At 41.5% G+C, this 27,928-nt stretch overlaps 1 protein-coding gene across 1 annotated transcript; it reads left to right on the forward strand.

Moving 5' to 3' along the window:
• Positions 1 to 6,290: 6,290 nt before the first annotated feature.
• On the forward strand, positions 6,291 to 27,577 carry SLC35B3 (solute carrier family 35 member B3). Its single transcript, XM_035125525.2, has 10 exons — positions 6,291 to 6,406; positions 11,681 to 11,936; positions 13,829 to 13,950; positions 15,263 to 15,417; positions 17,149 to 17,256; positions 20,364 to 20,461; positions 21,238 to 21,330; positions 21,821 to 21,932; positions 24,846 to 24,915; positions 26,484 to 27,577. Exons 2-10 carry the CDS (start codon positions 11,736 to 11,738, stop codon positions 26,632 to 26,634), a joined length of 1,110 nt encoding a protein of 369 aa, XP_034981416.1. The 5' UTR covers positions 6,291 to 6,406; positions 11,681 to 11,735; the 3' UTR covers positions 26,635 to 27,577.
• The last annotated feature ends 351 nt before the right edge of the window (positions 27,578 to 27,928 follow it).

A 27,928-nucleotide genomic window follows, 5' to 3' on the forward strand; every position in this document is an offset into this window, starting at 1 on the left:
GGAATCCCAGAATAAGAAAGAAGACAGATTACACAAATCCATCCCGGTTGATTAATGTCCGCTCCAGCAACAGGCATACACTGATGGAGTGGGTCAGTATGCAGACTATATTACTGAATATTTCAGCTGGGTTGTAAATATAGTATCTGTTTCTCTTAGGGACTGTCACACTGAGTGCAGTATAAAAGGCTATAAATTTCAACAGATTAATTAACTCTTTGGTTACTGGGGCTGTGTGTCACCTATTCTGGCACCTAATAAAAAATCCTTTAATGCCACGACATAAAGAAGGGCCTCTTTGGAAATGAGTTATTAACAGCATTTTGTGAATAGATGGAGAAATTGTAGCCCAGCCATTTAAGTGTCATAAAGTGCAGCGAGGGCTGCTAGAGGCCTCAGAGGGATGCCAGGCAATACCATAACAATCAAATCTGAGATGGAAGAGGGATTGAGCTGTCCACTCAGAATTTTTATATTGTCAAAGAGCAGCGAGGAAATAATGTGATCAAGAAGTGAATTAACCTTGTGTGTGGAAGGTAAGGGGATGATCTGATGGAAAAGGCAGTAAAGTAAAAATCACTCCATAATGTCGACATTGCAAGCTGGCCATGAGGGGCTCCTAATGTCTGCAGGCTCTCGAAGAACAGATCCAATCCTCTAAGTACCATAAACCTATTACCTACATTAGGTGGTAATTGGAATCCATTTATTCATGCTTTTTAAGTTCTTAAGGGGTCCTGCTGTTGTACACCCGTAACACATTAATTTCAACAAACAGTTTATCTTTTTTTTAGAAGAAGAGGAAAAAAACCTTGAAAAGACCGCAGTAGGCATTCTATGGGGGACAATTAATACTCCATGATGAATGAAAGAATTATGTACAGAATAAAAATGTGAATTCATTAGCCTATCATACTATTTAATCCAGGTTTGTAGGCAACATTGCTCTCCACGTCCACCTCTCCTGGCAATAAATCCTAAAGGGCCATTACTGTGATTTATTTGATAAATCTTTATTTGAGAGCTGTATCAGGGGGATCAATGTTCACAACTCAACCCCGTGACACGGAATCAGTTTTGGCGCTTCTGCGAAACAAGTAGCATGAAGCCAAACTTGATAAACAAATAAGGGTGTACATTCAGTTGTCAGCTCATTAATACTTATTTATGTATGAAATTTCTTACTCTTCCTTTACCGTAATGTCCCAAGGCAGGTTACAACCATGACATGCACAACTAGAAAACAATTCCGACCATAAAACAAGGTAAAAGCAATAAAGAAATCAGTTCCATGTATAAAACAATTCAAATCAATTGCATATATAAAAACAGTTAAAACAGTCCCAATATAGATGCAGGCTGGGATAATGATCTCCACTTAAAAGCTTTGTTGGAAAAGGAAGGTCTTGAGTTGCCAAAAGGCAACAGAGACAGCACTTGTCTAATGGGACTTAATCCCCAAAGGGGAAGTGCCACCATGCAAAAGGCCCGATTCATATGCCATATGGAACGGACCTCCAGATAACATGCTAACAGCAGGAGGCCCTATTCTGCAGAGCACAGTGATCAGTTGGGTATCTAAAGGATTGTTATGTACTGAGCTGAATCTTAGAACAATAGGATTCAGAATCAGGAGTCTGATTGGTCCGCAGGAGCTACCCAATCCAACTCCAGGTGGAAGTGAATCCGCAACCTGATTGGCCTGCAGGAGCAGCCAATCAGGCGGCTGGCAGAAGTGAATCTGCAACCTGACTGGCCTGTAGGAGCAGCCAATCAGGCTGCAGGCAGAAGTCAATCCACAACCTGATTGGCCCACAGGTGTAGCCCTGAAGTAGCCAATCACGCAAGGCCCATTGTGTAAATAATGTATATAAGCAGATGGTTTTGGGAAAAGAGCGATTCTTCTCTTCTTCTCCTTGATGACTATGAGCTGAATAAAGAGCATGAAATTCACTCTTGACTCCGAGTATATTTCAGGATAATACAATATTTTAGGTAAAACATCTTTTTAGGTGTGCCCAAGCTGTATAGAGCTTTGTAAACCGGTGACAGCACCTTGAACATAGCTTGGGATCTAACTGGGAGTCCTATTCCTGTATCGTATGGAATGGTCCTTCTCATCAGATGGTATCGGCAAGAGGCCCTCTCCTGCAGAGCACAGTATATCACACAGAGTGCGTACAACTCTAACATGCTGAGTCCCCAAACCAGGCCACGGGTATTCCCGGCCATGCTCCTGTGGAGGTCACGTGACCCACGCGAGATCAGGTAGCCCAAAAGATCCACTTTTTTCAGGGCCATACATTTTGGGGCATCATGCGAGATCACTGCCCCGAAAAAGGTGCTTTGGGAGGGAGGCCAGATCTTGGTGCAAAATTATGCAAGATCATAACACCCAAAAAGGCTGGTTACTGCCAGCTAGACTTAACCGTTAGTCCCAAGCATGTTGCCATTCACATTTATAGCATGGACCCCGGCTGGTTGGACAAATGAGTCAGGTTGTACACACAGAGATACCTTTAAAGCACATTTTGTACCTCAAAGAATTCTGGGCATGGTAGTTAGGCATTGCTGGGAATTATAACTCTGTGAGGGGTAAACTAGTGTCCAGAATACTTTCAGAGAAAAAATGTGGTTCAAATGTGCAGTGACCAGAGGAGAAATGACCGCTGGGAGGAGCGAAGAGAGAAGAAAGGCCATGGTACACCTGCAACAGCAACAGCACAAGCAAATGCCTTCATCTGCCCCTGCTGCAACAAAACATGTCTCTCCTTTTTCATTCTCTACAGCCACAGCAGGCACTGCAACCTTCCAACAGTTTGACTTCACCTCCAAAGGTACACTCCTCCACTGTTTTCCCAAGACAGATGGATGCCAGTCATTCAAGTGCAAGGAGTAAAGTGAGAGCGGTTAAAGAAAATAAATGAGTGGTTTTCCTAAGGTCAGAACGATGGTTTGGTGACCATAGTCAACAGATGATCCTAGCTAGTCGATACATTTACATAGCAGAGCCCCCACTGACAAATGTGGAACTTGGGATCTATTTCTGAGAGCAACGTCAGGTAAAGGTGAACGGAAACAAAAGCATGTTCAAAGCTGTTTGCCAGGAGTTCCGTGAAGAAGGCGGGGGAGGCTGGCATGTGGGAAATGGGAATTTGACTGGCCCACCTCCTACATGAATACAGTATGACACCTCCCTTAGCTGATGGAATAACTCTTGAGAGGTGAAAACCTGAAGAATTGCTTCTCTTCCTGATAGCTTGCTTTTGGAATTATGGGGGAAAGAGACTTGGTCGATGGTGGGGCAAAAGAGCCTATGGCACATAATAATTTCCTCAAAGGAGATTATGAATGTTATCTGCTGTCCTCTCAAATCAGAACTGATATAGTATCATCATTCCCAAGTTCTTTATTCACTTTCAAATATGTTTATCACCCACCAAACCAGACCTTATGACTTTCATATTGTCACATAACTTTTTTTTTATGCTATCTACTTCCCACCTGTTCTGGAGCATCCAAGGACAAGAGAGTCACTCATAATCCCATCATATATTTGTTTTCTGGCCTAGAAATGTTTCCTTCCTTTTTAGTCTCTGCAAAATATCTAGATCCAGGAACATCAGACTTTTGCAGGGTTTCAGTTACACCTCGTATTGCAAACTTTGGCTTACATTCAGAGAATCCCATTCTTCATTGTTTGAAAACAAGCAAGACTCTGCCTGGAGGGTGCAGACATAGACACCCACGAAAGCGAAGACTCGACTGCTAATAGCTTTATCTAGTTCTTATACTGAAGAGCCTGAGAATGGACTGAATGCTGTTTAGTTTCATTTCCAACATAGAATACAACAGTACACAAATAGGCAACTTGCTAGGAATCTCAACTATACATCTTGAAGCTCGCTGAAGGAAGGGTAATGTGGCAAATGTGGAGTCTGAATCCGGAGAAAGTTATTTCTTCTTTCCCTTCCAAGTATGCCATCAATTCCATTAACTCCCAGCCCATTCAGTGCTGTGCCATTTTCAAGCTGCACAGAACTTTGAATTCGCCGTTTTGCTGCTATCTAGCAAAGCAGCATAGAACCACAGAATTATAGAATTGTAGAGTTGGAAGGGACCCTGAGGGTCATCTGAGAGTCATCTAGTCCATCCCTCTGCAATGCAGGAATGTCAACATGCGGTCCCCTGTCCAAATTGAAACCATACTGCACCCCAGAGCTGTGGGATGTGGGGAACAGCATGTTGACGGAGGCTGCATGGAATAATTGTACAACGGGACTTATTTCTTAACGCATACACTTGCCCTGTAAGTTGGCGCTTCAAATTCAGTGTAATGGTTTCTCCAGTTGTTAATCAGGGTTGCACCATGATTGAACTCTGAAAGAAGCACAAATCATATAAATTCACTTATTTGGCTCTGTTTGTGGAATGCTCTCCACAGGGAGGTTCACCTGGCGCGATCATTATACAGGTGAAAACGTCCCTCTTCAACCAGGCCTTTGGCTAATTGACATCTGATGCCCTTTTAAATGTGATGTGGGAGGGAGGGGACTATAGGTTTGGCTTTGTTTTTATTATGTATTTTGTGCTTTTTATGGTGTGATTTTATGCTCCGAACTGCCCCGAGATCTACCAATGAAGGGCAGCCGACAAATGTAATAAATAAAACTAATAATAATAAACAATGATTTGTCCAGAATGACAAGTGACTTGGGTGAAAAGTTCAAAAGTACGAAGGACATAAAACCAGACTGCCCCTCACTTTATCCAGAGTGGCAAGTGACCTGAAAGGCGTCCCAAGAGAAAGAAACGAGCCCAGCTACAACAAGACTTACTCCCAGGTCAGGAGACACGGGAGCCAGGCTTGGGCAACCTGCATAGATGGAAAGCTATTCCGAAAAGTTTCTTCTGTGACGTGCAATGCATTTCAGTCCCAGCAGCAATCAACACAAACTGTTTAACCCCAGGGACACGAACAATAATAATAGAATCCTAGAGTGGAAGGGACCAGAAGGACCATCTACCGTAGTCCAGGCATCCCCAAACTCGGCCATCCAAATGTTTTTGGACTACAATTCCCATCATCCTTGACCACTGGTCCTGTTAGCTAGGGGCGATGGGAGTTGTAGTCCCAAAACATCTAGAGGGCCGAGTTTGAGGATGCCTGACTAGTCCAACCCCCTGTAATGCAGGAAACTTTTGCCCAACTTGGGGCTTAAATTATGAGTCTCATACTCTATCAACTGAGCTTTTGTTGTTGTTGTTTACTCGTTTAGTCGTGTCTGACTCTTCGTGACCCCATGGACCAGAGCACGCTGGGTTTCCCCAGCCACTCTGGGTGGTTTACAGCACATAAAAAATTGAAAAACTTTTTTTTTTGTTAGCCCAAAAATGGAAAATGAGTGAGGTCCCAACCAAAGAAGAATGGCAACTTAAACTGACAAAATATGCAACTTGCAGACTTAATATGTAGAATAAGAGAACAGTAAGAACATACGTTTAGAGAAGATTGTAAAACGTTTATTGAATATATGGGAAATAATTGTGTACACCTGAAAACGTCGGCAGCGTTAAGATAAATTCAACAGTGTAAATTAGTTTTGATGGATGCAATAATGGAACATTGAACGGTTTGGTTTTTGTAAATTATGCAAGGATTTGTGATATGCAAAATGAACCATGGAAAGAGAAGGGAAGTCACTGATATTTTAAGGATGTTAAAATGAGCATTTTAAATTGTAAAACAGAAAATGTAATAAAAAAATGTATGTGTGTGTGTGTGTATGTCTACATATATATATACATAGTACAACATAAGGCATAGAAGAAGAAGAAGAAGAAGAAGAAGAAGAAGAAGAAGAAGAAGAAGAAGAAGAAGAAGAAGAAGAAGAAGAAGAAGAAGAAGAAGAAGAAGAAGAAGAAGAAGAAGAAGAAGAAGAAGAAGAAGAAGAAGAAGAAGAAGAAGAAGAAGAAGAAGAAGACGACGACGACGACGACGACGACGACGGCAACAAGGTAGTGGAGAAAGACAGGCGGGAGGGAGCATGCACAGAGCAGCGCCTGGATCCCTGGAAACGTGTCTAGCTCGATGAGCGCAGCAGGGCCGACGTGGCTCTCGCCCGCCCCGCCCGCGCAAGGCAGAGGCAGCGCCAGTGCCGCGAGCTCCAGCTTTGAAAGGCCGCTTCCAAGCCGCGGCGAGCGGCGCCAGGCCGAGCCGGAAGAGCGCCGAGCAACCAACCCGACGCGCGGCGGCGGCGGCAGCTCGATGAGCTCGGCGCTCCCCGCCATTTTGGCCGCTTAAGGGGGAGCGGCGGCGGCGGCGGGGGCCGGAGCGACGGTGTCCGGCTTGCCTGCGCTCCTCTTCCCCGCCACGGCCCCATCCAGCCCGCCTCTGCGGGTTCAGGTACAGGCATGGGCGCGGGGGGAGGAGGCGGCGGCGGGATGGGAGGGCCGCTTCCGGGAGGGCATCTCCCGAAGTTGGGCGGGGAAGGGAGAGGCTGAGCCACGCCTGGCCGGGGTGGGGTGGGGGTGGTCCGCGGCTGTTTCTTCTTGCGGCTTCCTCCTCCCGCGGCTGCCCTAGAATCACAGAAGGGATCCCCAAGGGTCATCTAGTCCAACCCCAACCCCCTGCGACCCAGGAATCGTTCCCACCGCCGACCCTGGGTGGCCTCGAACCACCAACCTTCTGCTTTAACAGCCAGAGGCTTTCCTCCTTTTCCACACCTTTTATTTGCAAACAGCATTTCTTTTAAACCGTTTAAAAACATTGCATTTTCAGGCTTGAGCTCTGAAAGAAACAGAAGCGATTTCCCTATTATTATTATTATTATTATTATTATTATTATTATTATTTAAAAAGTGTGAATCGTCTGTGTTTTGTTTGTTTGAAGGTGTAAAAGGATTTAGCATTGCATTTTCAAGCTTATGCTCCGAAGGAAACAGAAACAAAACGGGTATTGCTCCAGCGCGGCTGCTCTCCCTCCCTGCAGTCCTGTTTCCCATCGACAGATTTGGAAAGGGGGAGAAGGGCAGGAGGGGTGGGTGGCTTCAGTCTGGAGATGGCCTAAGGGAGGTTCTCGAATCAGGAATTCTAGATTTAGTGTTGGGGCTAGGAAAGTAGAATCAGAGAATTGTTGAGTTGGAAGTGGTCCCTAGGGTCAGCTAGTCCAACCCCTAGGTGCGCTCAAGCCATCAACCTGGCAAACAGCTTAGGTGCACTTACCCATAAGTAGCTTACGCTCAGAGTAACTTGCGCAAAATGGCTCTGGGCTGCCCCTTCTATTGGGAAGAGTTGAGGAAGCTGCTTTCGGTTGCCTTAATGAAAAGGTAGCAAATGGGTTTGTGATTTGTTGTGTTCTTACTGTCTGAGTGGGAAAGTGATTGCCATTATTATTATTATTATTATTATTGCCTTGGCACCAAAATAACTTGGCTGGCTGTGCAAGGTTGGCCGCGGAGACACCATTTGCCGCTTTGCCTCAGGGAGCAAAATGTCTTGGGCCAGCTCTGCAGCCACTTCTGAAAGCAGGGTGCATATTGCCTCATATGCAACTCTTAACATTTCCTGTTTCATAATTTCATGACAGAAATTCATTCCCTTCCCAAAGCTGGTGCAAGGAGAGGAAACTGCAAAGCGCATAAAAGATGGTGCTTTTTTCCCCCTGTGGCTTAAGAAGACCAAGGGCACCACCCCTTGCCCATCTGCATGGCAGCGGCAAGGCAGGCCAACTAGCTTTCTTTCTTATGTGAGGGGTAGAGAGGCCGCGGGGCTCTATCCTCCACCTGTCTGCCACATGGCAGCAATGTCCTCTCTGCAAAAGTGGAAGGAGATCCTGGGCTCCATCCCTCAGCCACCCATTCAGGTGTGGCTTTTATCTTTCTGAAAGGGTTGGGAGAGAATGGGACTTTCATTCCCTCACCCTTGCTGTATGGCAGCTGCAGAAGGCAAGGCAAGATGTCAAAGGAGAAGTGGGCTAGTCAAAGTGGACTGGGGTTGTGTGGTGGGCGGGAGAGCAGCAGGTAGCACCATAAGCTTCTCTTTCTTGGAAAAGATGGGATGTAAAGCAGCGGCAGATATGCTTAGAAGTTGCTGTTGTTGCGTAACTGGGTTTGCACCACCGCCAGGTGATTCTGAATGGGTCACAAACTTTTTGTGTGTTGAAGGAGCGGGGAGGAAAACAACTTGTTTCCTACCAGTTATTTTCTTGCATCCTTCCACCCATGCATTTGCCATGAAATTTCTACCTGAAATCTCAGTGCCAAAGCAAGATTGGAGGAGGGGGAAGGAGGGGGGATGTGGAGATAAGAGAAAAACAGTTTGCTCCTTTGCAAAGTGTGTGTGACCCACCAGGATCCATTAGTGTTGGAGGAATGAAATGCCTCTGATCTCCTCCCTGGAACCCCGCCGCCGCATTCACATGAAATCATGACCTGTGAACCAGGCCATTGTGCCTTTGAACAACACTGTAACAGAATGAAATATGCCCACTGCTACATATTCTTGTTGGGAAAAGGGACACTTGGTGAATTCCTGTCTTTTCAGCTGTTAAAGCAAGGAACTGTGTCGTGGTTGATGTGTTTGGCAATCCTAGAGCCATTTCTGCCTTGCCACAGTATAGCCACACCAGATTGAGACGTTCCTGTCATAATGGAAGGACAATAAGAATTATGTCTGTATAAAACTCTTAATTTGATGGTGGAGGATATTTTGGTGAAAACATTAGTTCCAAATTACCTTTAATGGAAAATGCATATTCAAGATTTGCTTGCAGCCGAATCCTAGACACTAAGAAATGACCTGCGAGATTGAGTTCTATGAGAATTCCTTTCAGATAAGTTAGAATTGTAGCCCAGTATTGATTTCTTCGCCCTTGTGCACTTTACACTACCCATTTGTACTTACATTTACATTCTTACAAGCAACTGTTATGTGTATATGGGAAAACATTGGGACAATAAGTTTCATGTTGCCACTGAGCTGCATGCCTCTCTGTTTTTTTTAATCAAAACATTTTCTTGCCACTTTTCTGGGCAAATGCCCACCCAAAACAGCTCACAACAAAAACAACAAAAGACAAAAAGAAACAATATTACCCCCCCCCCAAAAAAAAAACCATGTTAAAATTGTATCTCTGTTTAAACATGTTTCACCTGCTGTTGAGAGGCAGGACACAAAATATACAAAGAGCTAGCATCCTCTTCATAGAATCTTAAAATTGTAAAGTTGGAAGGAACCCCAAGTCCACCCCCTACAATGCAGGAATCTCAGTTAAAGCATCAATGACATATGGCCATCCAACCTCTGCTTAAAAATCTCCACCAAAAAGAGTACACCACTAGCCAAGGAAGTCCATTGCACTGTCAAACAGCTCTTACTCTCAGAAGATTCTTCCTGATGTTTAGTCGGAATCTCCTTTTTTTTTTGTATGGTAACTTGAATCCATTGGTTTGGGTCCTACCCTCTGGAGCAGGAGAAAACAAGTTTGATCCATCTTCCATGACAGCCCTTTAGATATTTGATGCAGCAGAAAGAAAAAAAGGCTAATGCTTTTCTAGGCTGCATCAACAGAACTATAGTGTCCAGATCAAGGGAAGTGTTAACGCTACTCTATTCTGCCACGGTCAGACCACACCTGGAATACAGTGTCCAATTGTGGGCACCACAATTTAAGAAGGATGTTGACAAGTTGGAATGCGTGTGACCAAGGAGGGTGGCCAAGATGTGTTGTCAACAGGTGGTGCAGAGTTTGTGCAGAGTCCCTGCCACAGAAGTGATTTGTGGTCAACTCTCACAGGGAAAAGTGCTCATTCCTATGCCCAGCACCTTTTCCATAAAAAATTAGCTGACCCTTCTCGGGCAAGGGTCATAGGCAAAAGGGCCCAGATTACATTTCTGGACAGGACTGGAAGAGAACCCTTTCTGAAACCATGGAGACCTGCTGCCAGTCAGTGTAGACATTGCCAAGCTAGTTGTACTAATGGTCTGATTCAGTGCAAGGCAGCTTCGTATGTTTCTATCACACACATCTCCAAACATGTGGTTGATATAAGTATGTGCTCCTAGATGCATCACATAATAAACCTAAGAATGTACCAGTGGGGGCACTGTTCTCTACTTTTTATAGAAATATGAGATCAGACTTTTTTAACCCTCCATCCAAGATGACAGGTATTCTGATTTTTTTTTTTTTTTTACATCTGGAGCTATGCCCAGTTTGGCACACACAGAGAATTTATCTGTTTTTGAAGCAGTAAGCATGCTTGTGACAAGGACAAAGGAGACAAGTGAAAAAAGATTTTGGGGGAAGAGTAAATGTGTTGATACATGTTCTATTAAGATGTGTGCTCATTTCAAGAGATCCATTATTTAATCATCAATGGCAGCTGTCAGTTTAGCACATCCGCAAATGAAAAGGTCGGTGTGCCTTGTTTTTGAAAGAACAGCTGAGGATTTGTTTGGCAACTTGTGATCTTAACTCTGGAAAAAAGAAAGGAAGAAAGCATGGGAGTGAATAAGCATAGCGGTAATGCGTTCATATGAGTTTGTAAGCATTGCGATGTCAACACACGCTGAAGGCTCACACAGCACAAGCTTTGTGCAGTAGCAATCTCCACTTGGATCCATTTTATTGGGGGAATGTTCTCTTAGGTGGAGAAACACTTACCACAAAGTAAAGAACTATAAAGGGCATACTTCCATAGATAATCTCCAAATGCGTAAAGTTGCATTTTACTAGTCTATCCAGGCAAATGAAAATTAATTACTAACTCCTAGCTAAGCTGCTGGTCGGAACTTTTAGAGAGCATTGACTGAGCAGTATATTTAGCCTGAAGGTGCAAAACAGGAAACCTCGTCGTGTAACACAGTTAGCAATTACTGTATTAAGTGTTTTGAAGCAGTGTATGACTGACAAATCCAGCTAGGCATTCTGTTTAATAAATACATTTTTTTCTTGCATAATACATACCTATATAGTTCCTTACTTTCTAACCTGTTTCTTTTACTCAAAACACCTTGCAAGAAAGGTAGTATACAACAATGTTTAAATTCTCATTGTTTATCCTGTACTCACAGATGAGAATGTGCACATCGTTTTGGTTTCACAAATTAAGAATACCATTTTATAGTAGCAGAGCAGGGAACTCTCTCTATCCAGCAACTATGGGGGCACATGGGATGCCCCTGCTGCAAGTGTATTTTAACAGAAAGATGGCTGAGGCAGCCAAAATTATAACTGATCTTAAATCTGCCCCCACCTTTTTAGCGAATCCAAGGTGGATGTGCTTGAATTTCAAGAAAAGGGAAGTGTGCTGGCTTCACATTTGTTGAAGCTTGATTGTTAAGCAGCTGTGTCAAGTTTAGCCAACAAAATTGGGAATTGTCAAATTTCCTACCTATAGTCTTAAGTTAATTCTGCTGCCTCTGTAGAATCAGGATCAAAGATTTTAGTCATATAGAAATTCCATTATTATTATTGTTATTATAGAAACCACCATGCCGACAGAGTAAACAAGCATGCACCAGTCGGCATGGTGGTTTCCATAATAATGGAATTTAAAAAATCCTTCTACAATTTAGATTGATTCAATTAAAATTAAAAAATGTGCTTGGAATATGGGGCTGTCGTGGTTTTCATTTGAACGCTGTCATGATTCAGTCTAAACTTGTTTCTTCCAGCTTTCAAACAAACATCAAAGATTCCATCGCCACCGAATGCAGCAAGCTAGGAATTATGGATCTGAAATTCAATTCCTCTCGGAAGTATGTTTCTATCAGCGTACCTTCAAAGTCCCAAGCTATGTCACCACACATCAAATCAGTAGATGATGTAGTTGTCCTAGGCATTAATCTCAGCAAATTTAACAAGGCTACCCAGTTTTTCATTTGCGTTTCTGGAGTATTTCTGTTTTATCTTATTTATGGATATCTGCAGGTAAGTGTCGTAATTCACTGTTTATGGTAATGTTTGTTGTGTTCTCTTCTTCAGAATAATGTATTACTCAATAAAATTCTATTGTAATCTGTAGTGGCTTGATGCAGATATGAGGGCTTATTTTCTACTGTTACTTAATTTGTTACCTGCCCGTCACCCAAAGGTTTCATGATAGGCCACAGCAGTTTGAAAATGCAATTATCGAAAACAGCTTAAAACAAATTACAGCCACAAGAGTAGGGTGGGTCCTAAAAATGTCGAAGTGTCAGTTGTCAAAGTCCAGGGTGAAAAGGTGTGTCTTCATCAAAGAAAGCATATAAACAAGATAGCGGAGATGCAACACACACACACACCTCTTTGGGGAGGCAGTCCCACAATTTAAGCGCTGTCGGTGAGAATGTCCTCTCCCAGACTACCATCATCTTGAATGTCTTGAGGGCAGTAGAACCATGAGATGTCTTCCATCTTGCCAGACCCAGATCTTAGCTTCAGCTGGCAAGACACAACTTGGGACCTGTTGTCTTGTCTTCTTCACATACACAGTGATGGGGTCTGAACCGGCCGTGAGTAACAAGAATTAGATTTGGGGATCTTGGTGTATGGAATGGAAACATCAAATTGGTGTGCAGCTTCAGTAAAATCTCCCAAAGCCATGTCTGAGGTTACAGTATTAGGGAAAGAGATTTAAAAGAAAACACCAGTAAAATGTGCCCATAACAGATTGATAGGAATAACACACTGAATAATGTGTACGCTTCTGGTTGCCACATCTCTAAAAATATACCACCGGCTGGAAAAGGTGTAGCAAAGGGTAATGAAAATAGTAATAATAATTTGTTACTTTTACCCCACCCATTTAACTGGGTTGCCCTAGCCACTCTGGGCAGCTTTCAACAGAATATAAAAGAATACATGAGAAAATAAAAGAATACATGAGACTTAAGACATTAAAAGCTTCCCGATACAGGACTGCCTTCAGAGGTCTACAGAAAGTCATATAATTGGTTTTTGATATCTGATGGAAAGGCATTCCACAGGGCGGGTGCCACTACTAAGAAGGCCCTCGGATTGGAGCTCCTTACCACCTTAGTAAAGTTTAAAATGATTTAATGCTTTGTCGTTGAGGGGGGAAATATGACTAGGGGATGGAGGGCATGATAGGAGTTTATAATGTTATGAATGGTGTAGAGGAAGGACAAAGAAAATTCTCTTATGACACTAGAACTCGGGATCACCCAAGGAAACAGGTTGATAAGAGTCAGAATGGATTAAACAAAGAACTTCTTCACATGGCCAATAACTTAGAAGTCTTTAAAAGGAGTTTAGACAAATCCAGAGACATAAATGGCTATATGATAGCCAAATGGAAGCTCCATGTTAAGAAGCAGTCTGAATCTAGATGCTGAGGAGCAAAGAGTTGAGAGTGGGCCTTTGTGCCCTATATTTGTCTCATCAGTCTTAGAAATGGAAGGCAGGCCTAGATGGACTCACCAAGTAGGGTTTTTCTTAGGTACTTATGTGATGCTGGAGTCTTGCACAAGAGGTGAGTAGATGAAGGGGACATTTCTCTGAATTTAAAACCCACCCAATGGGCCAACAAAATAGGATATCTAATGCTGGTGCTTGCTTTTCACACTGATGTTGAAAAACAAAGTACATGAATTAAAACCAAGTCAAAAAGAGTATACAAATTAATACCACGTCTTAACTTGACAGGATGGCTAGCCAGATTCATTAAGCTAATGATAATTCTGTTCAGTATTCTTAAGTTGGGAGGGAAAAAATGTTAAAGCACATTTCTGAGTAAGTCTAATTTTAAAAGTAATAAATATACAACATGGTCACATAGGCAATGTTTTAAATATAATGTTTCCCTGTTTTCCCTCTTCCAGGAACTGATATTTTCAGTGGAAGGTTTTAAACCCTTTGGGTGGTATCTTACATTAGTGCAATTTGGGTTTTATTCCATTTTTGGACTTATAGAACTACAGCTTATTCAGGACAAAAGGAGACGGTATGACATTATCTATATTGTCTTACTTTTTCAGATTATTATGTGGGTTAAATTTGATTAACTATTTTACCAGAAATGATTTGTGAAGTTGAATTGGGGCAGAAATCAGTCAAATATTTTTTCTAAACATTTTGTCTGATTTAGTGAGATTCCATGACAATGCCCATGGTGTCGACTTGTGGAGTTGTCAGCCCAATGAAAAATGACCATGAAGTAGAATTTCTCTCCCTCCCCTCTTAATGTGGGGAGTTACTTTAAGATCACTTAATTGGCACAAATTTTAAAATTAATAAAAGCATAGCAACAGATGCATACATTTCTCATTTATTTTATACTGGAAAAGAATCGTTTTTTCTTTGTGGCTTTTATAATCTGTTCACATCACATGCTAGATGTCAGCTGATTCCAGAGTTTCTAAATTTGAGTAGTGTTACAATGGAAACTCCTGCAAAAAGACTAGGATCCAATGGACTGAATGGGAAGCTTCCATCCATGAAGCAGACCTTACAGATCACAGATCTCCCATCCAGTAACTCCTAAGAAGTTACTCCTGAAATCTGGAAGACCTGTAGGAGCAGCCTTCCAGTTCAGTCCAAAGGCCACTCAGAAAAGAAAGTGGGCTGTTGATATTCCAACTCTTCTTTGGGCGGAAAAAAATTTTCTAGGGCTGTTTAGTAAGTAGAGTTCAGGGGTTTGAGGTTTTATATTATCTGAACCTACAGGAAAGTCACTGTTCTCAGGGCAGTTATTTTGGATTAATCCCACTGAATGGTACAGAATATGTTGTACAGTGGAAACTCTACTTACGAATTTAATGTGTTCCAAACGCACATTCGTAAGTAGAAAAAAATTGTAAGTCGAATCCCATAGGAATGCATTGGGAGAAAAAATTCGTAAGTAGAAAAAATCCTATCTAAACCGCATCCAAGATGGCGGACGGAGCTCCATTCGTAAGTAGAAACATTCGTAAGAAACATTCGTAAGTAGAGTTATTCGTAAGTAGAGGTACCACTGTATTCTGCATGTCTATGTAGGACAATGAATGAAAGACATGAAACATCATGCTTTTAGATCTTCCGTTGTAAAATAGAATAAATCGCCAACATAGTGTCAGTAAATGATATTACAGTAGTTAGGTTTTCTGGTTTGTTATATCTAATTAAATAAATAATAAATTCATATTTCAGCACTATTTTGAATTCCATGAAAAGTCACCAGTTTGATAAATAAGCTTTACGTGCCACAATATTAAAGCCTCTCTTTTAGTGTTGACATTTGCTCCCCAATACAGAGCTTCATTTATATTTTCCAGGATCCCAGGCAAAACCTACATGATAATAGCTTTTCTAACAGTGGGGACAATGGGTTTATCAAATACCTCCTTAGGATATCTGAATTATCCTACACAAGTAATCTTCAAGTGCTGTAAACTGATCCCAGTTATGATAGGAGGAGTCTTTATACAAGGTATGCCTTATTCTTGCTATTGAATGCTATTCATTTCAGAAAATAAACTTGCAAAGACCCAGCAATGGTTCATTTTCTCTTCCCTAAACCCTCTCTATCCATTGCCTCACTGTAGAGGTCTTAGTTACTTTCAAATCCTGGATTGATTTTGAATTTGAGTCAATAACCAAAATGAATCAAAACAAAACTGCAAAGGAGGCCTAGAAGCAATGTGTAGGGTGGAGAATCTTAGAATGTGATTGGGAAACTATTTTTGTTGCATTCCTGATTTACACTGTCCGAAATGTAGATAGCTGGTAATTGAGGCAGAATTATTATCTGAACTTGCATTGAGTGTCTCTTGAGACCTATATTCCTCCATTACTCTCTCTCACACACGCGCACAGTTTGGTGAAAGTGGGTATAATTGTGTTGTTCTGTTGAATTATTTTTGGGGAGGAGAGGCAAATAAGGCAGTCTTTTTGTTTCTTTAAGGATATGACCAGAGCCTTCATTTTTTTGTGCTGATCATACTACACCTCAGCCACTGAATAAAAGTTAACATTGCAGGGTTGAGTCTTGTTAATGCTTTTGGGAAGGCTCGTGGTGGCAGCTTCACTTTGAAAAAGTTTGACATTTCTTGCCTGAGCCTAGAATAATTTATCTACTAACTCTATTCATGAAATCCCCAAGGTGCTACTGCTTTCATTTGATGGGGAGAGGCTCACTTATATGGGTTATTTTTACTCTATGGGAAACCTAGGAAAACCTCATTTTGAATTGGCATTCTGCTGCTTTTAGTGCAGCTGGCTAGTTTTTTTTGAATTTGGTTATGGTGGAGTGAAACAGCTGAAAACAGTAGCAATAATTGTTGGTTTACTTAATGATAATGAAGTTGGATTTCAGAGATTGATTTCAGACTTGAAATCCTCTTTACCGGTTAAACTGAACATTTTAGGGCAGGCATCCCCAAACTTCGGCCCTCCGTATGTTTTGGACTACAGTTCCCATCATCCCTGACCACTGATCCTCTTAGCTAGGGATCATGGGAGTTGTAGGCCAAAACACCTGGAGGGCCGCAGTTTGGGGATGCCTGTTCTAGGCTCAGCACTTCTTAAAACCTTTAAAGCATCTAGAATGGGAGGTGAAACATACCACCTGCAAAATTTTGGTATCCACATGCAAATGTACGTACCATGGAGACAAAGGATGCTTCTCATGCCAGTGCTGTCATACCTTGGAAGTCGAATGGAATCCGTACCAGAAGTCCGTTCGACTTCCAAAACATTTGGGAACCAAAGCGCGGCTTCTGATTGGCTGCAGGAAGCTCCTGCAGCCAATCAGAAGCCCTGTTGGACATTCGGATTCCAAAAGAAGGTTTGGAAACTGGAACAATCACTTCCGGGTTTGCGGCGTTCGGGAGCCAAAACGTCTGTGTTCCAGGGCGTTCAGGATCCAAAGGATGAGTGTACACTGGGCTCCCAGGAAGGGGGTGCCCTGATGCAGTGTGTAACTCCATCCAAGCCTTCCATTGGTTCTTTTTATTATGTATGTTACTGCACCAGTGTGGAAAAAGACCACACTGAAGCAGCAACAAGGTTGATAATGAGATTTCGGATTTGGCCCCAAGAGCTTGAGTTAGGTGGTGAATTGAATATTTGTTTACTTGCTGTGCACTCAGTACCAAATGAACTGAAGAATTAAATCTTCCATCATTGCATGGTGTCCACTTCTCCCTTCTTTCCTGCACAGGAAAACGTTACAATATTGCAGACGTTTCTGCTGCAGTGTGCATGAGCTTGGGCTTAATATGGTTTACTCTAGCTGACAGCACCATTGCACCGAATTTTGACTTAACAGGTAAAATCTTTAATGGAAATTCATACTCTGATAGGAATTGATGTGTTTTTGCAGAGGAAAATTGGCGTATCTCCAGCTGAGCCAGGGTGGGGGTCGTACACTGGCATAGGCCAGCTGAACTGGGAACCTGCTTGGCTGAGCTGGAGATTTGCCATGTCCTAACTCTCTCATCCCAGTGGATCTAGGATTATGGATCTAGAATTAGGGCTATGCCTTAACAGCCACTGAGAAAATTTCTGTAGAGCTTGTGAAGGAGAACCTCCTTGTTGATTTTACCAAAGAAAAAGAAAACGCTGTTTTCATAATGGTTGAAGAGGTCAGGTTTGGAACCCATTCCCCTGAAGGAATGCCAGCCAGCCATATACCCCTTTGCATTCTGCTCGCAGTATAACAGAATGCTGTACTTTTCCATATTGCATCCTAGGTTTATTTTTTAATTAAAATTTCAATTTTAAATTAGACTTTTCCTGATTATTCAATACTTCACTTGCAGTCAGCCTGGGAATATACTTTTGCATGCAATTTTCTATGTGGAGAATAAAAAATAAAAAGTCGGGAAAATGAGATCTGTAAAGCGGAACCCTTTGCTGAATAGCAGTCGAACTCCACGACCTTTACAAGATGCATACCTAATGAAGCAGGAAACTATGAGGGCAAAGCTGATCCCATATGTCTGTTTCAAAAAAAAAAAAATCTATGTAAAGCCATCTCTTTCCTTCAGTGCTTAATATTATTGCTGGTTTCTACATGTGTGTATTTGCTGTACAAAAAAAAGAGAGAGAGAGAAATGGTGTTTATGACTCTTGAGTAATTATAACCAGGGTTTTACTTTACTACCAGTTGTAATGCAACAGGCTTGTATATTTCTACTTTTATCAGGATGATTTTTTTTTAAGAGAAATGAATTGTCAACCCATTAGGAGATGGAAGGAGGAACCTATAATCCAAGGATCAGTACAATAAAGTAGCCTGAACTTGTAGGGATGGTGCCAGGTGTCCTCCCTTTTCTCTGAAGTTTTTGCTTTAACCCCCAGTCTCCATGCAATGAAGTTTATGTAAACTGCATTTGCTCATATTTCTTATGTTGGCCTTGGCCCTTCATCTGTTTTGCCACTGCCCAAATATAAATGTAAATTCCCCGGAGAACGGGGAGTCGGTTTCCTTTCTTCACTTCTGCTTTAAAGCATTGTGTACATGGATGGTAAGGGTGTAAATAAATAACGTTAATGCTACAGCAGGAAATTCAATCTGCCGGTTCAGATGTCACACTAAAACCAGGGTTGGGCAACCACCAGCCTGTGGGCCAAATATAACCCACCAGATCATTCCCCCTAAATGGCACCTACCTGCTCTCCCCCAATGTCATATGTGGGGCAGGTAGAGTGGCAGCTGATTCAGCTACTTGGCCAAGTTCCTCAGCCAAGTTCAAGCCTGCTTGGTTTGGCTGGAAAAGTTATCCATGGGGAAGTAGTGCCATGAAGTCACTATTTTCCCGCAAGCCCATGGACCACCTTTAACAGGTGTGTGGGATAACTCACCTGATGTCATTATGATGGGTGGAGATGCCCACCTGTCAAAGTGGGGGAATATGAAGAACCTTAAGGTTACCCACCCTTGCACTGACTTCTAGTTTAGCATGATATGAACAAATCAAAACAAGCCTTGAGGTTAAACTCTGCCCATTGTCCCTCCTCCACAAGGAATTCAGAACTGTTCAATTTTGTTTCTGCTTAACTGTAGCTTATTGCATTGTCAACGGTGGCTAATATTAACAACACAAGTCAACTTCAAACCTAAGCAAATGCTTCAAAATTCTTCCTTGTAATTGTGTGAGCAAGCAGCACAGACTGCAGCTTGATCTCGTCACTAAGCTATGGTTTTGTTGACATCCCAGTAAGGCCATTGTGTTCCAATTTGCCTTGGGTCCTGCTAAAAAATTATGTGTCTCAAGCAAAATGTTTTGCTGTCATTGTGCTGAAATAAAGTTTTCATAAGTCAGTCACAATGTCAATTTCTTAACTTGCCTTGCAGTGCATGCAGCCCAGTTCCTGGTCACTAAATAATATTAGATTTCCTTTCACTAGTTTATAATCAAATTGTTGTGGAAGCATTTACACTCAAGCTTGTATTATTCTTAGCTGAAGCATTTTTTGAGTTGCATAATTTAATCAAAATTCTTTAAACATTCACATTGTCAAGGGCAAATCTATTTACATGTGACAGCTTTTGCCCAAGGAGACAAAACTGAGCTTTGAGGTTAAACGGAACTTGTAATTTTTGTATGTTAGAAGCATAAAAGCTGAGTGAATTTAAAGTATCGGATGTGTGAACAGTATCACCCATATTGTGTCCATCAAAGGCTGGAAAATTAGATTTAAGGCTCTTTTAATAGTATTGAAGAACATGGTAAGCAATGTTGTGTATTAAAATGGGAAACGCAATAAGCCTAAATATGCAGCAATACAAATTCTGTTAATTTTATTAATTAATTGAGTTGATTGATTTAAAATGTTGTTGCATGTCAAGCAATTGTTGCTTCTTCTTTTTTTTTTTGCTATCTGGAAATAATATATATTACAAAGTATATCCCTCTAAATGTTTGTCTTCTCTTCTACTCTTCCCCCATCAAAATGGAGAATATGGTTGCTTTTGTGTTGTTCTTTGCATCATATGTAAAAAGCGTGTCTTACACAGATTTTTAAAAGTGCAAAGAATAAGAGAATGTATAGCCCTTGTTTTGTTTTCTAAACTCCAATCAGGAGTGCCAAATTGGCCCCATGACCCTGGCACAGAATTTTGTGGGTACCCAACCCCTTCATGGGGAACTTTGTGGGCGCTCAGGCACCCAGGGCCCCAGGAAGTTGGCACCTATGACTCCCAATAGTTCTACATCGGCAGAACCATGGGCGATATTTATTTGTGACATCCCACTTGCACAAATGAGACAATTCCAGTTTTGGTGAGGAGGAGAGAGAGTTCGATCTGGCAGACAAAAACGTTTGCTCTGACAGAACAATTCCCTTAATGCAACAGTGAATTCTATCCATAAAGTTAGAGTATAATCTATTGCTTTGTTTTATGTTATGTCCTTTTCGGATTCCTTGAAGGTGTGGTCCTTATATCCCTTGCCCTCTGTGCAGACGCCGTTATAGGAAACGTGCAGGAAAAGGCTATGAAGCTGCACAATGGCTCCAACTCTGAAATGGTAAATGTTCCCCTTCTATAATTTCATTCAGCTATGGGAGCTGTGGGGCGGAGTTCTGTTCTATTTCTGTCTACTATTAAGTCAGCCAGCCGAGATTTAAAAATGTGCATTGCACTGAACCCAGAAGTGACTTGAAAACATCACAAAAACGTTGAGGAATGGGGTGGGGCAGGGGTGGAACAGAGTGTTTTCCGGTTTTGTCAACAGTGTTTCAAATATACGCAATTTCACTTCAGCGTGTGGTGCCTCGGAACATAACCCCCACGTAAATGGAGGGTTGCCTGTACAGGATTAGTCCTGTCTGGTTGTTGGCAATAGTGGAAATTTGTTGCTCGGGCCTAAGTTAATGGCAAGAGAAACGGTGAATTTAAAAATAAGAGACCGGAGTGCAACTTAGTTTTATTAAAAATTAAAAGATTTGTCTTCACAACCAGCTACTACTGCTGTGTAACTTGGGTAAGGCCAATGCACGCAATTGCCATTTAATTCATGATAACTGTAACTATCACTCAGAACATGGCTGCATAAAACGGCAGAGCTGTTAACCAGAGAATCACCTTGTAACTGTATATCAGTTGCCAGTTGAGGCGTGTTTATCAAGCAAGTCACTCAGAAGCTAATATCTGAGGTTATTGCCTGTATTAGACTTGAAAAACGTAACTTTCAAAAGAGATTACATTCTTCCAGCAAAGAGATGTGCTCATAGAGCACACAATATAGATGACGTTTTAAAAATACCACAAGATTAAAATAATTTGTTTTTGTAACTATTCCAGGTTTTGTATTCCTATTCAATAGGTTTCCTGTATATTTTATTGGGACTGACATGCACTAGTGGCTTAACCCCTGCAGTAACATTTTGCTCAAAGGTAAATAATTTTTTTTCCATTTAAAAAAATGTGATTTTCCATTCATGTGCTATTAGCTTATTTTTGACCAAATCACATTACTAGGCTTTGCATTCCTGCTTGAACATTTTTTTATGACGCTTTGATGATTTTCACTGCACTTGATACTTTTCTTGTGAGTTGGTGGTTTATAAATACCGCAATAAATAAATAAACAAACAAACAAACAAATGTGCAATAAAGTTGATTCTCCGATCCATTGACTTGGGTATATCTACCCAGCCTCATCAGAAATTACTTTTATTCTTCGAAAAGTCCAGGAGTAATTTTTTTTATCATTTCATTAGGACTTTTCTCAATTTTCCAATAAGAATAAATAAAATCGTGAGTGATTTAACATTTTGTTACTTTGGTTCGGGCAGTTGATTAAAAAGGCATGTATTTCATTTTGCGGTATCTCGGGTTTTGTCTTGCATCTTCCTCCGTTTAATATTTTGGTTTGTTCCTGTAGCACCCGGTTCAAACATACGGCTACGCGTTCTTGTTCTCCTTGACTGGCTATTTTGGAATCTCTTTTGTCCTAGCCCTGATTAAAATCTTTGGAGCTCTTTTAGCTGTAACAGGTACAGTTCATTTTTTTAGTTCATTTTTTAATAGACGAATTGAATTTAAAAAAACCTGATTTGGGATAAAGCTTGTACATTATTTCTGCTCCGACTCCTGTTCTTTTGTTCTGTAAATGGTTCAATGGGTTCATGTGGTGAGGGGTAGTGTGTCTTAGATACGTAGCGCTTTTTTTGTTTTGATCCAATGCTCCCACCTACAAGACTGCTTGCACAAATACATAGATCATTGCAGCAGAGGTAAATGTCACCTTCCACCACATTTGCAATTCAAAAATGCACGGCAGATATGTATTAAATGGAAAAGAAATGTGTATAAAAGCAAATGAGGTAGAGAAAAAGAAATGATTAAATTATAGCATCTCTAAGCTCCTCGACTGTAAATTGGGGAGGGGGGGGGTGTCTTTCATTTTTCCTTACTTCAACAGGATTCCAATTATATACGAATAAGAATTCTGTCAATTCAGTAGCATTACATTCACTGCTCTGTTATACAGGCATGATAAAATGTTCTCAGAATCAATACTGGAATTAATTTGGTGGTGGGTGGGACCAAATATTAACCTTAGAAAGGGGGTGGGGTGAAAAGCTGTAGAAGGATCCTAGACACATCTATCAAGCAGATAAAAGCCTTGGTTTGGGGGGATAAGGTATTAAGCTTTACCTTTTTCTCTATAAACCTTAATAAAATTTATTTTAGAACAGTACATCAAACAGACTTCTGGGGCTAGTCTTTGTATATTAAAAGCACATTTGCATTACTTTAAATCCATATCCAAGAATTTCCCCTGACAGCATAGTAGACTTGGATAGAATGATCAAATGACCCACATTGGACCAGATAGCCTACTGTTGCACTGGTGAGTAGATGGGTCACTCGGCCTTGTACCCTAGAGAAGTTAAAAAGGATCATTTACACACACACCCAAGATGTTGGGCTCCAAGCCCCCACCAGCCCCCACTGGCATGGCCAGTGGTCAGGGCTCATGGGAGGTGAGGTCCAGACACATCTAGAAGAGTCACAGGATCTCCAACTTCAGCCTTCCCTGGAAGCAGCTGTATATGCAAAGCTGTTTAGAAAGGAGCGTGTAAGCAAGGATACAAAGGGTTGCCATCTGCCTGATTGTTTCTGAAGGCTTTTGCGGTCACTTTGACTGGTGCCAGCGCCAAGCATGCTGCAGTATAGTTGTTTAAATGGCACACAGGCCAATGCTGCATATTACTGCTCCATTTGTCCAGCAGAGGATGCAGTTTTGGCAGCTATACAAGTCTCCACTTTAGACCACAGCAGCTAAAGTGTGGAATTAGGCTGCCCAATTGTCAGCCTTCATTGAGCCCTGCCATTAGGTAAATGCAGTTAAGAGACCTGGGGAAAAAAATGTTTTTATTATTATTATTAATTTTTTTTAGCATAAATAGAAGGAACAGTCTCCTCCTCCCCAATTAATGTCCAGCTCTCATTTTTAGTTATAGCAACAAACACCCGAATGACCTTGGACAAATCGCTTCACCTTCTCGTGCCTCCATTTTTCATTTTTTATAAAATGGGAATAAAATATTTAACGCATCCATAAAGAAGTGCTTTGGCTATCCATTGAAGAAGGAAGGGGAAAAAAGTTCTGTGTTACTGCTGCATATTATTTCATTGCAGGGGATTGTGGCAGAATGAGACAGATATACGGTATGGTGAAAGGCTGATAAGCCGCCCTATAAAAAGGGCTTCATAACTACAAAATCTTCTGCTAAAGCTGAAGACTGACAGGCAGCCTGAGCAACATAATTTGCTGACCGTGTTGTGCCTGCAGGGGAATTCCAGCATGCACAGTCATAGACCCTGTGAAGTCTGCTTGGTTGTATAGATGCCTAAAGGTGCTGGGGATGAGGAGCTTGCCATGGGCTGGATCCGTAGTAACCAGCCAGCAATGCTGAAAGATTTATTAGAGCAACCGACCCAGTTGATAGATTGATCATCTGCCTTTCCCCCCAGTTAATCAGTTGAATCGGTTAGACAGTAGGTGCCATTTTGAGATACTGAAGGAAGGAAGAGACTTGCAGTTTATTATAGAACCAAACCTTACCACTCACAGTTAGGCAAACTACCTTTAATGCATTTTTTTAATATAAAAAAATCCCTATTGCAATAATGAATCATGACCAAAACAAGCGTAAAGAATACAACTGGAAACCTCGCCGATGAAAATGTACTCTTGTTAATTAAAATTGGTCCCCCATTGATTAAGCAACTAAACCTTTTGCTGAATGATCTACAAATTTAAAGCCCATATTATGTAGTTAAACACACGAGATCTCATGCAATGATTTTGGTCTCTCTGGTTCCTTTTCTTCACCACCTCTGGGCGACCATGTATCCAAAACATTGGTACCCCTGTAGAAGCACCTTCAAGCATTGCACATCATCATGCCAGCTGAGAGAACTTTTTTCCAGCTTTGATCAGAGCTCTAGATCAAGCGGATTTTTTTTATCTCTCTTTTTTTAAAGAGTTATGGTTTTTATATTGTGTCTGCAGCCTGGTGAATGTTGATAAAGTTATTATTGGAATAACTTTACCTTGATGCTTTGCGTTCCATAGACCACGCACTGTGGCACCCATGTGACCACCACCCCTCTAAATCCAGAGAAGATTAGTAATAAATCAAATGTGAAAACAATAGAATAAGTTGGTGATACCTAACTTAAAAGCCGTTCATTTGGGTGGAGCTGAAATTGCAGCTAACTTTCTCTGTATTGGGGGCCATGATGTCAGTCTATTGCAAGTAAATGCAAGCTGCAGTAAGGCGCGAGGTTGTAATTACGCGTTTGCCACCCTTTGCATGATGCTTCTGTTCTGGTGCACTGAAACTGTATTTCTAGTTGGGATGGGACAAATGTTTAATGGACTTGTTTTCCTTCAGTCACAACAGGAAGAAAAGCAATGACAATTGTACTTTCTTTTCTGTTTTTTGCAAAGCCATTTACATTCCAGTAAGTATCCACCTACATGTTTTGACTTTAATTAATGTAACCTAATGTATATAATGTTGTGATTTAAATGTATTCACGAATGCATCCTATAATTTTTTTTTAATAATATATGGCCCACCTGCAAGGATCGTTTATTTATTAATTTATTTTCCACTTGTATCCCACCTTTCCTCCAAGGAGCCCAAGGCAGCATAGATGGCTCTCCCTTCTCCATATTTTCCTTGCAACAATGCTGAGGGTTAGTGACTGGCCCAAGGTCACCCATTGAACTTCCTGATCAAGTAGGGATTTGAACTCTGGTCTCCCATGTCCTAGTCCTGCATTCTAACCATTACACCACATAAGCAAGCCTATGCTTTGCTACACCCACAGTGGGATTTCTGTTTTCCCCTTTTCTTCCATCCTTGACTCATGAGCTTAAGACATGAAGGACAGAACCAAGAACAGAACTAAGGGGCACTTGGATAAATTAATTTGATACATGGCTATAAGTGGGAGGTTGTTACATTGTTTGCCAGAAACCCCAAAATTATATGCCATCACAAATGTAAACGGTCTTTTAAAATGAATTAAGGCCCCACCCAAAGAAGATGTGTGCTTTATTATGTGTTCAGGAGCCAGCATGGTGTAGTGGTTAAGAGCGGTGGACTTGTAATCTGGTGAACCGGGTTCGCATCTCCGCTCCTCCACATGCAGCTGCTGGGTGACCTTGGGCTAGTCACACTTCTCTGAATTCTCTCAGCCTCACTCACCTCACAGAGTGTTTGTTGGGGGGGGAGGAAGGGAAAAGGAGATGGTTAGCCACTTTGAGACTCCTTAAGGGGAGTGAAAGGTGGGATATCAAATCCAATCTCTTCTTCTTCTTATCTCCTAATCAGTCTTCACCAGGGTTGATAATGTTGCCCCACCTCTCCACCAGGTACGATGGGGGGGGCTCAGTCTCTCTCCCCACCCCCACCCCGTTCATAGGGAGCTGCCTCATTTTTTTCTGTGTGGCATCCTTCCTTCCAGGACCCATACACAGCAGTTGGGATGCTCAGAAGGCAGGCAGTGCTTATTGTCCCTAAGAATAAACCTTTATAGGTATAACAGCGAAGTGTGCACCCAATTTTTAGAGCGAAAACATGTCCTAGTTCTCACGAAATTTGGAAAACGCACATTTTGTAATAGCAGTGAACTGACGTGTGAAATAAATAAATGGAAACCTTGGTTTGGGAGAGAATACAAATCCATCTTGCTATATGGAAATTAGAAGGTGCATTATAAATCATAGAGTTGGCAGGGACCGCGAGGGTCATCTGGTCCAACCCCCTGCAGTGGAGGAATCTTTTGCCCAACATGGGGCTTGAACCCACAGCCCTGACATTAAGAGTCTCAGCTCTACTGACTTGAGCTACCGGGGCAGATGAATACTTAAGGAAGCTAATTTTTTAGGTCTACCATATTCCTCCACTCCTTTACAAATTCAATTTTAAATTCTGGGACTACTGCTTTGCTTCCTACAAGACCCTTGCCATACATACATACAGTTGCTAATGTGTTACTCCACCCCTCTTTCTCCATTTTAGGTACGTGTGGTCAGGCTTGCTGGTTGTCCTTGGTATATTTCTCAATGTTTACAGCAAGAACATGGATAAACTCAGACTCACTTCAGTGCGCAGTCTCTGGAATAAATGTACCGAAGAAAAACAGACAAGGACGTTGTCCCAAACGGTGTAGACAGTGGCTTGTGCCATGTCTTGCGCTGGACTGTTTGTTTCTGTTACTTCATTGCAATAGTCTCCAGTTGACTTGTTTTCCAAAGGGAATGATACTAAAACCAAAGGAGTCAAAGGCATTTCGTCGAGTTGCAGAGGGCGGACACCAGCGTCTCTGTGAAAACCCTCTCTTGGAAGCGCTCAGGTCTCATCCTGTGCGGGGGCCCGGTCTGGATAATGGCATTTGACGATGGGCTCTGAGGGACAGTGGTTCTCGTGTGAGCTGTTGAAATCTTCACTCCAAATAGGGCACATAGGAGAGGGTGTGTGTGATTAATTTGGGCATTTTAATCGCTGCTGCTCTTGAAATCAAGTGGGTCTTTGTGTTTTATTGTTGGGATCGGTTTATTTAAATGTAACACTGTTTTGAAACAAGATAGACACTAATCAGAACCTGATTGACTAAACTGAAAGGTTATGCCGGCAAGGTTTTAATTATGCCATAACTTTTTTATTTTTTCATTTTTTTTATTAAAAAAAATGTCTTAAAGCTTCTATTCCCATTGTTTTTGGTATTGAAGGTTTTCTTCTGAAGGAAAAAGCAAAATGAAATTCTCTTAAAGTGGATGGCTTTGAGACACGTTTAAGGGAACCAGCCTCCTGTCTATGCATTTTCTCTCTCTCGTTGATTCTTAAGGAATGATCCTTCACATTAAAGTATCAAGAAGGTCTTAATGCACCAGACAACTCATTTCCTTGCTACCTCTCCATATTGTAATGAAATGAGTGGGACCAGGGAAAGTAGCTAAAAGAGTGGAGGGTGGATTACTTTGATTATTGCATATTGTAATTAGCTTAGAAATGGGCTCGTTCAGTGGAGCGCTTTCTACACTGTGCACTTTAACAAATTCTGTGCCATGAAAAGCTGAATTCCGCAACGTGAATAAATTCTGCACATGTGTGTATTTGCTTGTTTTACACTTTTCCTTGTGCCTCTGCAAATCATGGAGAACTAGAGTTATATAGAATGTTCGTGCCAAACTTTTACCTGTTACTTAACTTAGCTTTCCCTTTTAACTTCTTAACACATTTAAGCTTATATATAGACTTAGGAGCTAGAAGTTTCTTTTAAACAAATATGAAAATTCGCAGGGTGCTAAATGCTGCACATAATCCCAGTTTTCACTTCCTTGGGTTGCAACTGAAAAATATAGGCAATCCTGACATTGGTTTATAATCTCATGAGTTGTTACAGTCACTGCAGTACTGTATCCAGATATTCAAAAAAAGGTATGGTTTTGTCTTTTACCAAATTC

This window comes from Zootoca vivipara, chromosome 8 (assembly GCF_963506605.1).
Source record: "Zootoca vivipara chromosome 8, rZooViv1.1, whole genome shotgun sequence".
NCBI classification, from domain to species: domain Eukaryota; kingdom Metazoa; phylum Chordata; class Lepidosauria; order Squamata; family Lacertidae; genus Zootoca; species Zootoca vivipara.

Coding starts and splice junctions, on each gene's coding strand:
- SLC35B3 (XM_035125525.2), top strand. CDS start 11,736: ATGGATCTGAAATTCAATTCCTCTCGGAAGTATGTTTCTATCAGCGTA. Junction 13,951..15,262: donor ATTCAGGACAAAAGGAGACG/GTATGACATTAT, acceptor TATATTTTCCAG/GATCCCAGGCAAAACCTACA. Junction 17,257..20,363: donor ACCGAATTTTGACTTAACAG/GTAAAATCTTTA, acceptor GATTCCTTGAAG/GTGTGGTCCTTATATCCCTT.